At 43.5% G+C, this 13,253-nt stretch overlaps 1 protein-coding gene across 1 annotated transcript in view; it reads left to right on the forward strand.

Moving 5' to 3' along the window:
• The window catches only part of LOC146866022 (transmembrane channel-like protein 2-B), a 704,484-nt gene that overhangs the window by 73,962 nt on the left and 617,269 nt on the right, over positions 1 to 13,253 (forward strand). Inside the window, exon 4 of the mRNA XM_085633032.1 lies at positions 2,542 to 2,700. Within this exon, the coding sequence (XP_085489158.1) occupies positions 2,542 to 2,700 (159 nt within the window). The remainder of the gene's footprint in view (positions 1 to 2,541; positions 2,701 to 13,253) is intronic.

Consider the following 13,253-nt stretch of genomic DNA (forward strand, 5'->3'; position numbering starts at 1 on the left):
AAAATGCTTTTAAAATGTTTTATCCAGTATCATCTTTAGGATTTTGGGACCCCGGGCAAGACACATTTTGTGGCCCCATTGTTCATAGCAACTTTGAATTTTATTGCCCACTTTTAGCTGACTGTAGCCCATATGTTCTCAACCTTAAAGAAATGGATGTCACACCAAAACTGTTGAAATATGTTTTTCAGAGGACCCCAAAAACCTATAGGATGACACTGGGCAAACAGAGACAGAGGTAAAGTAGGCAGAGAGAAGAGATATAGAAATAGATAGAGGTGAGCTAGATAGAGATTGATTTACTTTGCCCATGTTCATTTTAATGCTAAATAACACATGCACAAATAATGTAGAAGTTGTAGCAGGTAATCATATTTAGGCATTGAAATCACACACATGAATTAATATATGAATTTACTGAAGTTAGCCTAACTACAGATGCCATGTTAAACGTTGACTTTATACATTAAGGATAAGAGGCCTGTTTTGTACAAGATGTTTTTCTTTTTCCACATGCAAATGCTGCAATTTCCCATAAGCCTTTGATTAGCTAGTGAATAGGCATTTGGAATGTATTAGACGACTGATAGTGAAGTTCTCACCGGGTTGCGAGGAGATGGCAGAAAACTCCACTCGTGGGAAGAACTGCCTCAATTACAAGATTTGATCAAAAGTAACAAACCAAGGACGTACTTCCATAGCTCATTGCGAAGGTGTGAGAAACTAGGCAGTGTACCTGCACCCAGAGTTTTCTGGAGACTGGTTGGTTGATGGGATATGGGAATGTAAGATTTGCTGCTATTGATGTTTTGATAGAATTATATTAGTGTGGCTTCCTTAGATTGGAGAGCTTCCTTCTTTCAGAGAGCTTCCCTTTCTCACCCAGAGACTAGGGGGCATATTATCAAGGAATGGCGATATAATTATCGTCGCTTTAGCGGCAGGAAACTGCCGCTAAAGTGGCGATAATGGGCTTGATAATATGCCCTTGTGAATTCCCATAGAAGCCAGGTTCTGGTGTGAACCTGGGCTTCTATGGTAATTCTCAAACTGGAACGGCATGGTGAGCAAAAAAACGATGGTTTTAGGCCCAGATCTGTGTACTGGGGTGAATGAATGACATTGTTCTGCATTCTGTCCATCAACTTGTTTTTGCATTTGTCACCCCGAGTGGGAAGGGTATGCCCAGACGTGGGTCCCTTGCTCTCAATGCCACTGGAATCAAGCTACCCTGGCTGAAGAGGCGTGAAACCCCGAAACCGGTCCTAGGATGCTTGTTTCCAGTCCAGGGAGGACCTGGCTTGGCAGTTCGGGCTGGACTGTTCCAATGAGGCACAGGGTCAAGACTGATTTGCATATGGCTGGGTTCAAACTGGAACAGCATGGTGAGCAAAAAAACAATGGATTTAGGCCCAGATCTCTGTACTGGAGTTAATGTATGACATTGTTCTGCATTCTTGTTTTTGCAATCATAATCCCGATGGCAAAAGTGTCCTCTGTAAGGGATTATGAGGCCCTTCCGACCGGCTGTCGGGCTTCTTGAGCACAATGGAACCCAGTAGGATTATTCGGCCAGTTTAAACACTGACCGCTGTCTTTGTAATATGGCGGTCGGAGTTTAAACCATAGATGTTGGCCGGAAAGCCTCAGACCTGCGATCAAAGGCTTTCTGACAGACATCCAAACCAGGCCCGTACTGATTTTTGCAGACCCTGACTATCGAAAGGGAAATCACCTTTGAAGCTATCTTGTAAACAGTGTTCAAGGTTCTCTAAAAAGCTTTGCTGAATATTATTTAGAGCAACTAAAATATATACTCCACATCATACTAGGCTACTAAGCCTACTTTGAATTTACTGCATCTTCTTCAACAGCATAGGTCAAAAGTAACTATGATGGACCAAGGACACAGGAATGCTCAGCAGGGTAGAATTACCTATAACATCTAGCTAATGTGCAAATATGAAAATGCATTACAAACCAGAATTAAAATCCAACCAGGTGATAAAAGCCACCACAAGCCAGTACCAGCATTATTTAAAATTACATAGTAATGAGTATTTCAAAATCAAAACTTCAAAGACATTACACTCAGTGCTCCCACACTGATATTATTATGTGTATTGGAACAGCAGCAATCAAGAAGAAGGTGGCAAATGGCAGTGCCTATAATTTAGAATTTCTGTTACACGAATACTCTGTTAAGAACAGTCTGCAAATAAATTGCTAATGTTTGGAAATATAAATAAAGCAAAACTGTAGGCAGTGTGAGCCTCTTATCTTCAACGAAAATCAGAAAGAGTAATGGTGAGAGACAAGTTTTCTTTTTTAACCATTACTGGAATTGTGCTACAGCCTTAAAATGTGGAGTTTAAAGTTTTAATCATGCTTAAATACATTATTGTCAGTAGTATTCAAAGATATGTTTTTTAATATGCAACTAGACTTTGTGCCAGAAATAAAATCTCTGTGGTGTAGACAGTTTATCAAATCAATTTTTGAACAAATGTTATTAGGCATTTATAAACTTTTATCTTTTAGCTCATCCTCATCATCATCCAGCTCTTCATCCTCTTCTGATGAGTCTTTGTCAGAGGGCGAGATAGCCAGGCTAAAAGAGCAGGTAGAAGAAAAGAAGAAATTAATTGCTTGTATAAGGAACAAACCTTGGCGAATGAAGAAAAGATTGGCATTAATCAGGTAATGTGGCCAATAATTTGAAAACAAATGCTGTATAAGGTCAGGGATTACAAAACAGTTCATTTATTTTTGGTAATTATTTTCTTCCATACTTTTATATTTGACAAAAACTGTTGAAAACATTTTAACTGGGGTGTTCTTGATGAAGAGTAAGTCGAATGGGATAGGTGAAAGTGAAAGCATGCAAAAACAATGGAGAGCTAACACCATGCTGAGGCGGCTTCTGCTTAATATAGTTAATTGATATCTCCTGGCCCATTGAAGAAATGCACTAATGAAAATGATTCTTCTCACAAATATCATCAAAGTGCAAGAGTTACCTTACAAATGAAAACCAAGGGACATGATTTAGAGTTTGATGGCAATGGGAAGTCATCAGTTCAAGGTTTCTCCACTTGTCGAAAATCCTGTGGTAGAAATGTTCTGCCTTAACCTCATTTTGATAGGAATAATTCCGCCATTTAGGTCTCCACCGGCGTAGAATCCTTCAACAGGGTATATGCTACTTTCAACTCAAATCATATAATTTGTCTTCACATCCTTCTCTAAACAATAGAATTAGATGTAAAGTACAATATTGTGGGCAGATTCATAATGTTTTATTGTTTCAATATCCAATGCGCTAGGGGAGCTGCACATATGAGATTGGGTATATAAAAAATTAAACATTTATTGTAATGGCCCTAAGTAATGTGGATATGCTCCTGTATCCAATCCAGTTTTCTGTGTGCATTCATATATGTTGGATCTATTCTAAAGTTTTTGACAAGTATTGAATCATATTGTGGAGCACAATTTTCACCTACCAAATCATACAGCTGTTTTACCAATAATAACAATTGTGAGCATTCAACAAAAATATACAGTAGGTAGTGTTTGACATGCATGAGATTTGAGGCCTATCACTGGTGACACGCTGATGAGTATTGATATAATGCCTGTAACGGTACATGCAAAAATCTCACTTTAGACAAGAATTCGAAACAGTGATGTAAAAACCTTTAGCTGCGAATATTTCACAACAGAATGCACCCAAAGCTTCCTTACACACAAATCATTAATCAATGGCTGTGGACCCTTCAGTCGGAGTGTTAATATTTACTGAAGTTCACACAAGAAACATTATTTCTTAGTTAGGAATTGGACGACTGACACAATAGTGTGGTAAACAATATTGTTGACAAAAATATAGAGTTAAAAATATCGTTTACCACAATACCGTGCTCCTATACTTATAATGGTAAGTACAAGACTATCAGAAAAAATATCGCTGACACTAATATTGTCCCCAAATAGAGAAAAAGTAAGATTTTTGTAATATCAATAGAGTTAAAGTAATGTTAAATATTTTAATATATACATTTAAAATAACGGAAATTAAATATTATTTAGTACTATATATAAATATATACCTATTTAAGCACACAAACACAGACATATACATATATATGTATATAAACATTGTATATTTATAAATATAAATTTTAAAATAATTTGAATCCACTACTAATCAGCATAGATACAGTATCAATCTAAGTTTCCACGCCCATAACCTTCAATCAATCAATCAATCAGGGAATTGTGAAGTGTGACTACTCACCCGTGAGGGTCTCAAGGCGCTGGGGTGTGGGGGGGAGGCAGCTCCACGGAGTGTTGGGGTCTTCTGAAGAGCCAGGTCTTGAGGTCCTTCTTGAACTGGGGCAATGTAGGCACTTGCCAGAGTTGGAGGGGGAGGTCATTCCAGGCCTTGGATATGAGGTAGGAGAAGGACTTTCCTCCCGTTCTGGTCTTGTAGATGTGTGGGATGGTGGCCAGGGAGAGGTCAGCTGATAGGTGGTTTCTCCTGAGTGCATGGAAGGAGAAGCTGTTGTTGAGGTATGCTGGTCCGATGCTGTGGAGGACCTTGTATGCGTGGGTGGGGAGCTTGAAGGTTATTCTTTTTTCGATGGGGAGTCAGTGGAGATCGAGGAGGTGTTGGGTGATGTGGCTGTGACGGGTGATGTCTAGGATCAGGTACACAAAGGGAGTCACTGTTCCTTGCAGAGGATGAGAGAGGAATACACTTTTTTCTTGTGCTACTCCATCTGTGGGGGACAGTGTGTCCTCACCATAATGCCCTCACACACCCGAAGGATGTCATGCTTCATCATTTGGGCTTAGCTCCTTGTTGGGCCAGCGCTGCAATGCCCTACGGGTCCCCCGAAGGATCTCTTTATCAGAGATCTTTTGATGAGAAGCCATTTGAGTGCGTGGGTGTAAGTGGCAGTGAAGTCTAAAGTGGTGTGTTAAAAAATGATTGGAGGGAGAATGGGTACTATTTATTAGGGTGATCCCTCTGTCATTGTTAAAACAAAGTGTGTAGTGCCGCTCTAGGGGATATTATGTCCTTCTGTAGCTGGGTATATGTACCTAATGGACATATATAATGGTCAAAATGTTTTGCGCTGTATGTGGCCTCAGAAGGAGATCTAAAGCCCTTCTTCAGGACCACAGGAAGGTTAATTTAGAATCAGTGGCGGCCTGAACTAACCAGTGCCACCAAGTTTGTAGAAGGGAGTAGCCTTTCTGGAAAGAGAGAAAGTGTAGGACAAAAGTATAGTATGGTTAATATCTTGTCATGATAGATTGTCCAGGTCATCCATTGGAGGGCCTGGTGCGCATTACCCTTAGCGTGAGTATTTATCGCTATAGGTTGGCATAAGTGCATGTATAATAACAGTGATGTGAATAATTAAAATGATTTTTCTCAGCATAGTGACAGACATACATAAATAGGTATAGGATCAATGATTAGATTTTGCCAGTGTAGTTCTATATCCATACGTTTACTCTGTCGCTCATACAGTACCCCTAGGTAGAGTACCCAGGGTGATGTGACACTATAAAAAGGCTCAATCATAAGGTAAGTATATGAACCATAGCTGTCTAAGTAGATAATACCACAAAGTAGGCCCCACCATTGATGGCAAAGCTCTAGACACTTGTCTTGTTTTTTACAAAATACATCATGTTTCTCACCCCTTAATATTAGAGTCAGGACCTCATGAGATCAGTGAGGGCACTTGGGAACTGTGAGAAGGCAAAGAAAATTGTGTTAAAAGGTTTCATTGTATCCTACTGTTGTTGTCAATAAAGTTTGTTATTGAGAAACAAAACCGCATCGTTTTGAAGACTAAGAAAAACTTAATAGCTGTTATACAGAGTCCAGGAACGATCCCCGCATGCTGGAGGGATTTGCCCTGTACAGTTAGGGGGAGTTGACAGTGCACAGCGTTGTCACGTTTCATTATGATTTAATGGTTTTGGAGGCCTGTGGGGAACGGCACAGTGCTCTGCGTAGATGTATGCAGCTTCATAGTGCCCCACTTATTAGGTCAAAAAGGTTCTAAGTAGGTCAGTGAACTATGCATAAAACCAGACCTTACTCGCATTTTAGCAGGTTTGACACAAAAAAGACAGTACATGTATTAATGAGGCTTTGTTTTTAAGAAACAATTGTTTAAAGGCTAGGTGCTTATAACGCCAGAGAGATATTGCCTCACATACTAAAAGGGTTTTCCCTTTCTATTTTACTCACGGTTCTCCCATAGTAGCAGGGCTGACCCACCTGCGTGCCTTTCCCTGTCTCCGCCGGTAAAGGGAAGGTTGGCCCCTATCCCTTATATAGCGGAGGTGTGTTGTCAATCAGTGAGTTAATTACATGTTAATGGGAGAGTGTGTTTCGTGATACGTGGGCACCATCTTGTAATAGGGCGTTTGAGTAGGCATAGTTCTTGATACTTTTTGTTATCAAGCTATTATTACCAGCGAGTGTCCTATAATGAATTCTTTATTTTTCTAAGTGTGATGGTTAATGGTGCAGGTAGTACAAATGTACTAGTAGATCTATGCAGATAGGTGTACAGGGCACAGGCACCATCTTTGAGTGGTGTAGTTGGTAGGTTGATTATTTGACCATGGGCACCATCTTTGAGTGGTATCGTGATATGTTATTTTTCACTATATGTCAATAGTCAAGCCCCATTACTAATATCCAACATACATGGTTTTGTCCTCAAACGGAGTGTCTGAGGTGGCCTGTATTCTGAAAAAAATGACATATGTGTGTTTTGTGTGTCTCTATAGTTTACACATCATTATGGTAACTTTGTTTTCAGAATTGGGATGAGAAGAGGTTGATGGTGAGGTGGTCATTAGGCTACACTACCTCAATCCATGGTATTTCGTCGTTTAGACCATGGGTATTTGTCCGTAGGCGGTAGACCCATCGTTGTTCTTTTTGAAATAGTGTCCTACTAGACCATGAAGGATTGGACTCTATGACAGTCCAGGTAATTTGATCTGGTGTATGTCCTGTTTCGATGTAGTGTCTGCTCATTTTAGTGGTGTTTTTCTTGCACCGTATATTACTTCTGTGTTTGTTCACTTTCGTCCTCACGGCTCTGGTTATCATTCCTATATGGAGAAGGTTGCAATTACATTTTACCATGTACACACAGTTTTTAGTATTACAGTTTGTATGTTTCTTCTGTGTCCACTCCTGGTTGCTTAGTTGTAGAGTTGTGGTATGTGTTGTTAGGGGGTAAATATTTTGGGAGGTCCTCCAGTGTGCTTTGATTGTCCAGTTGTTTACCCTGTGGCCTTGTGTGCACGGCCATGTTTTTAATATTCTGTGTATGTCTGAAGGCGAATCTTGGGCGCTCCAGTTGCATCCATCCTACGTGCAGGATGTTTAATGTTTTAGTAGGATTTTCTTTACGTGATTTGATTGTGGTGTGTAGGTTGTCACACATATAATAGTCTCATCCTTTGGTTTTTCAAGAGTTTCTAGTAATGCTTCCCGGTGATTGTTGCGTGCGCATTTCTGCGCATTCTTTATGATTCTCTGCAGGTAGTGCCTCTGTTACAGGTTGTTGCCTAGTTCTGTAGTCCGTGGTATTGCTGCAGTTTCTTCTGAGCCTCAGAAATTGTTCAAATGGAAGATTCTGTCTTAAGGCTTTTTTATGATGGCTGTCGTAGGTTAGTAAACTGTTTCGGTCTGTAGGTTTTTTGTATGTTTTGGTGAAAAGTTTTCCATCTTGTAGGATGATTAATAGGTCCAGAAAAGGGATCTCGTCACTTGAGGCGGTCAATGTTAATTTTAGGAAAGGATCCTGTTTGTTAATCCAGGTGTGGAATTCCGTGCAGCCTTCTTTTGTGCCTGTCCATAACATGAGTATGTCGTCTATATAACGTTTCCACTCTTTTAATTCTGGTTTGAAGGGGTTGGAAGCTGGTAGGATGTAGTCTGCCTCAAAATGGGCCATTTATTGGCATGCTAAGCTCGGCGCAAAAGTGCTGCCCATACAAGCTCCGTGGTTTTGTTGGTAGTGTTGATCTTGCAACATAAAGAAGTTATTCTTTAGGGCTAGTTCTGCACATTCCAGGATAAAATTTACTGGTTGCGGTGTGGCAAGTCATGGTTCCTTAGATTTTCTTCAACTACTCTCAGTGTAGCTTCTTGTGGGATGTTGGTATATAACACTTCCACGTCGAGGGTTACTAGCAGGGTGATTTCCTCCGGGCCTCTTCTATGCTCAATTAGGTTGATGGTTTCTTTTGTGTCTTTGAGGTAAGACGGTGTTGCTTGTACTAATGGTCGTAGGAAGTGGTCACAGTATTGGCTGAGTGGTTCAAGGATAGAGTTAATTCCAGACACTATTCCAGGTGGGGGCATGATGTTTTTGTGGATTTTTGGCAAGATTTAGAAGTATGGGTTCGTAGGTTTGGAGTTCACTAGGATATCTACTTCATTCTTGCTAATTCATCCATTCGTTTCTGCTTCAGTTACTGAGATGGTGATTCTTCTCGTGAGGGAATCTGTGTCTATTTTGTGATAGTATCTGTTGTCTGCCAGTTGTTGGTGGCATTGATTGTTGTAGTCATCAGTGTTGAGAATGACGATTGCTCCACCTTTGTCTCCTGATTTTATTGTAATCGTCTGATCACTGTTGCGGTCTTGAAGGGCTTTCCTTTCTCTTTTAGGTAGGTTGTTATAAAAAAATTTCGGTTGTAATCTGTTTATGTCTCGTAGTAGGTCTTTTCATAGGTCAGTATCTCAGTGCTAGTCATTGAAGTGTTTGCTGCGGTAAGCATGAATTTTGATGGGGTATGTAGCCCTGTGTCTGTCGTAATTGTGTCCGTCTTGTTCATGTCCAGCATCTGGAAAAAGGATCTCAGACGTAATTTCCGGGAAAAAGGCGTGTAATTCACCAATGAGTCTAAACGGGTCCTCTCTGGGAGTGGTGACAAAACCTAGTCTTCTCTGTAGGATTGATTCTTCTGTTGGTGTTAGGGTCCTGTTAGACAGGTTACCCACTAATTTTTCTTGGTTTGTCTCCTTGTCCTGCTTTGTTCCTCCGACCATTGCACTTGTTTTTGCTCCTTTTTTCGCCTGCCTCTTCCTCTGCCCCTGCCTCTTTTCCAAAAAGGAGGGCATCGAGCAGGGCCGTCTCAGTGCTGTTGTTGTGCGGAATCCAGATTGGGAGATGTCCAGAACATTTTTGGCTTCGGTGAAATTTGCGAGCTGGGTTTTGATGGCCTTTTTGATGACCTTGGCTACGAACGGAAGCAGGGAGATGGGCCTGAACTTCTTGAAGTCTGTCTGGTCTGTGGAGGGTTTCTTCAGGATAGGGTTGACTTCGGCGTGTTTCTTGTCATCAGGGAATGTGGCGGTTATGAGGTAGCAGTTGATCATCCGGTGTAGTTCGGGTGCAATGGCGGCTCTGTGGAAGATGTGGGGTTGTCATTAGCATGTCTTCTGTCATGAGCGGGATCCAGGTGAGCAGGGTCTGTCGGATGGGGTTGCTGGGTGTGGGATCTGGATCAGTGCGGATGTCTTGGATGTTGAAGTTGTCGTAGATCATCTTAATCTGAAGGTGAAAAAAGGTACTGAGTCTGTTGCAGAGGTCTTGGGAGGGTGTGACGTCTTTTGTTTCACTGTTGGGTTTGGCGGATTCCTTGATGGGGAAGAGTTCTTTGGTGTTGTGGACGTTGGTGAAGATTCTGTCTTGGAGTAGCATCTTCTTTGTGGATTTGATGAGTTGGTGGTGTGCTGTGGTGGCTGCTCTGTAGGCGGTGCGTGTTTCTGGGGATCTGGGGTTCCTCTATGTTTTTTCAAATCATCTGCAGCAGCGCTTGGATTCTTGGAGTGCAGGGGTGAACAAGCTTGCTTTCTTGATGTGTTGTCCTGTAGCTTTCTTGAGGGGGCGAGTGTGTTGGCGCAGTTCGTGATCCAGGGGTGGAAGTTGCGTACAGCAGTTTTAGCGTCTGCTGTCTTTGCTGGTGGGGTGTCCATGAGGGCGGAGGTGAGCTGTTCTTCAGTGACTTTGTTCCAGCTTCTGTGGGAGAGGCGGTGAGCGTGCTTGTGTACGGTGGGTTTTCTGAAGGAGAAGTGTATGCAATGGTGGTCTGTCCAGAAGAGTTCCATGGTGTGGCTGTAGGCAATGCTGTTTCCTTCTGTGAATATGGGGTTGAGTGTGTGCCCCACTGTGTGTGTGGGACTGTCACCAGTTGCTCCAGTCCTATGTTGGCGAGGTTCCCTAGGAAGGTGGTTGTGTTCAGGGTCGCCGTGGTTGTCCAGGAGGAAGTTTGGGTCTCAGAGTAGAATGAAGTCAGTGGAAGTGAGGGCGTGGGGTGCGATGAAGTTGGAGATGGTGTCGGTGAAAGGAGCATGGGGCTGGGTAGCCTGTAAATGAGGGTTCAGAGAAGAGTCGTTTAGGGTTGGTCTGGATCTGGAAGTGGAGGTACTCCATGAGGATCGTAGTGTCGTCCGGACCGGTGGTTGTCATGCACAGGGTGCTTTTGTGGATGATGGCGATGTCTCCTCCTGGGTGGGTGGAGCAGTCTTTCAGTAGGATCTTGTATCAGTCAGGAATGATGGTGGCGATGCGGGCATGGATTTGGCATTGGTCCAGATTTCTGTGAGGAAGACATCTGGTGCGTGGGTGTTGAGGAGGTTCAATAATTCTTTAGTGTGCTTGTGTAGGTAGCAAACGTTGAGGAAGATGCAGTTGAGTGGTTTGGGAGCTGTGATGTCTGGTATACTGGGTGCTGCTGCTGGGGTCTGGCGGTGGGTGAAGGTGCAGCGGCAGTGTCATCAGGAGATTGAGCCTTGGGTGTTGCTCGGCATCGAAAGCTGGCAGTTATTGCGGGGTCCAGGGTTGAGAGCATGGAGGGTGCTGGAGTCGTAGTGGAGGTGGGTCGGAGGACCAGGGTCCCTTCCACTGGTCGCAGTCGGGTCATGGATGGGCGCAGACAGGCTTGCTTTGGCGCACCTTCGGCACGGCAGCAGCACGACTACCTACCGGCCGCCATTATGTACAGGTCGGGAGAGGGCTGTGAGGTGGGAGTGGGGAAGGATATCCTGGAGGAGCCACAGGGGAAGCAGCAGCATGGAGCAAGTTGAGAGAGAAGATAGAAAAGAGGGAAAAAAGAGCGAAAAGAGCACAGAGTGAGCAAAGTGTAAAAGAGTGAAAAGAGTAAACAGAAAATCCAAGAGAGGCAGACCAGCTGAAGAGCAGACTCTCCCACTGGACCACTGGGGATGAGGCGCAGGCAGAAGCTTGCAGGCGGAAGAGGGCCTTGAACACCCAGCAGTGGTAGGCAAAGCGAAGAGCTCAGGGGGCAGCACTTAGTGGTGGAGCTGTGCGGGGGAGAGAAGTCACACTGACCAGGTGAGTGGTTTAGCTCTTCTTCCCATGCATTTGCTGCCATTGAGTAGGAGTTAGGGGCAGGGCTGTCAGCTGGGAGGTGGGAGCGAGAAAGGACACACTGGAGGGGGAGAGGCTGCAAGGAAAGCAGCAGCGTGGAGCAAGCAGAGAGGGGAGATAAGAAGAGAGGGGAAAATAGAGAGAAAAGAGCACAGAGTGAGCAGAGAGAAAGAGAAAAAGAGAGAAAAGAGGGCACAGAAAAGTCAAGAGAGGTAGATCAGCAGACAAGCAGAGTGCTCTCCCATTGCACCACCAGGTATGAGGCGCAGGCAGGAGCCTGTGGGTGGAGGAGGGCCTCGAACACCCAGCATTGGTCAGCAAAGCAGAGAGCTCAGGGGGCAGCATTTAGTGGTGGAGCTGCATGCAGGGAGAGCAGTCACACTGACCAGGTTAGTAGTCTAGCTCCATAAAACTTTAACTCCATACCTTCATAAAAGAAGTGTCACAACTAAAATGCCCAAATGGGCAACATATAGAAAAACAATTCCTTGGCTCAAAGTGGATATTGGCAACAAATCTCATGGGACGAAAAGGCGAGCTAGCATTTCTCAAATAATAACATGTAACTGCAGTGTCGTGTGCAAAAGCAGCAAAAGTGGCAAGATGGCTTTCTAACATCTAACGCGGTTCTGCTAACTTAGCAATGTACGTATATAAATTGCAGCCCTCACTACACCCCCCCTTGATCGGACCACTAACTAATCGGGGTACAATTAAGGAACGCAGAGTTCAAGTTCGATAGAACGGAACTAAGAGCACAAATTGGAAATCCATATAAAGGCAGTGAAGGTTCGAAGAGAAAGAAAAAAAAACATAAAAAGTGGGGAAAAAAAATAAAATATCGATGGATGTCGAATGAAAAGGCAAAAGTTTGTGCAAAGGAATGTTAGACGACATCCAAGTTAATCCATCAACGTATAAGCACAGTAAGTAGCAACAGCTTCCAAGAGGAAATTATTGGAACGTCCTGCAAAATGATCTGCCATCCAGTTCAGCAAGGGGAATGAACACATGTTCTTCGACAACTGGAGCCTCTAGTACCATCAGAGGACAACTGGCGTGTTCTTCAAGATAACTTCTTGCCAGGAAGTCATCTGCAGCCGTACCGATGTCCCAATTCCCTAGGACTCCATGTGCTGCTCCACAGGCCATAACCCTGACACCAGAACAGTCCAACTCATGAGCCACTAAGGGGCTCATTAGTCGATCATAATCCGGGGCGGGAGACACTGAGTTTGACAAGCACAAATCCAGAGCCCATTGGAACGGACACTCTAGGCAATGAAAGACAGGTTGTACGCATGTAAAGTAGGGAAACCGGAAGGTCAATCCCTAGGCTAAGCTCAAGGTTGCCAGTAGTAGTGTTCCATAGTATTCAAGCATCCGGTTACAAAGATGGAGCAGCCGGGACAGGCTGTCGTGTGACACAAATTGTGCAGCCATTGCGTAGTAAGCAGACCAACAACAGCACCCCAGCCACGAGGGCGAGAATCAACGGGAGACCTCCAAAGACGCTGGAAAAAATAGAATGAAAAGATGCCGGGATCACACCAAAAATAGATTGGAAGGTGGTCACGAGGCCGGATTCCACAATTTTGAAAAAATTTGCCACGCCACTTGTTGACGAGGCATTAAAGATAGTCTGAATCAGGGCACCAAAATGAAGTGGGAGATCAGTATTCAAAAGCGCTTGCACCTCGGTGCGCGTGTTTGCTACGTGAAGGACAAATGTTTCCCGGGACGAAGTCAACGCGACTTCTTTTTGAGACAATAGAACCCTTATTCTGCTCATCTTGTTGAACT

The sequence above is a fragment of the Triturus cristatus genome, chromosome 2_1 (genome assembly GCF_964204655.1).
Source record: "Triturus cristatus chromosome 2_1, aTriCri1.1, whole genome shotgun sequence".
NCBI classification, from domain to species: Eukaryota; Metazoa; Chordata; class Amphibia; order Caudata; family Salamandridae; genus Triturus; species Triturus cristatus.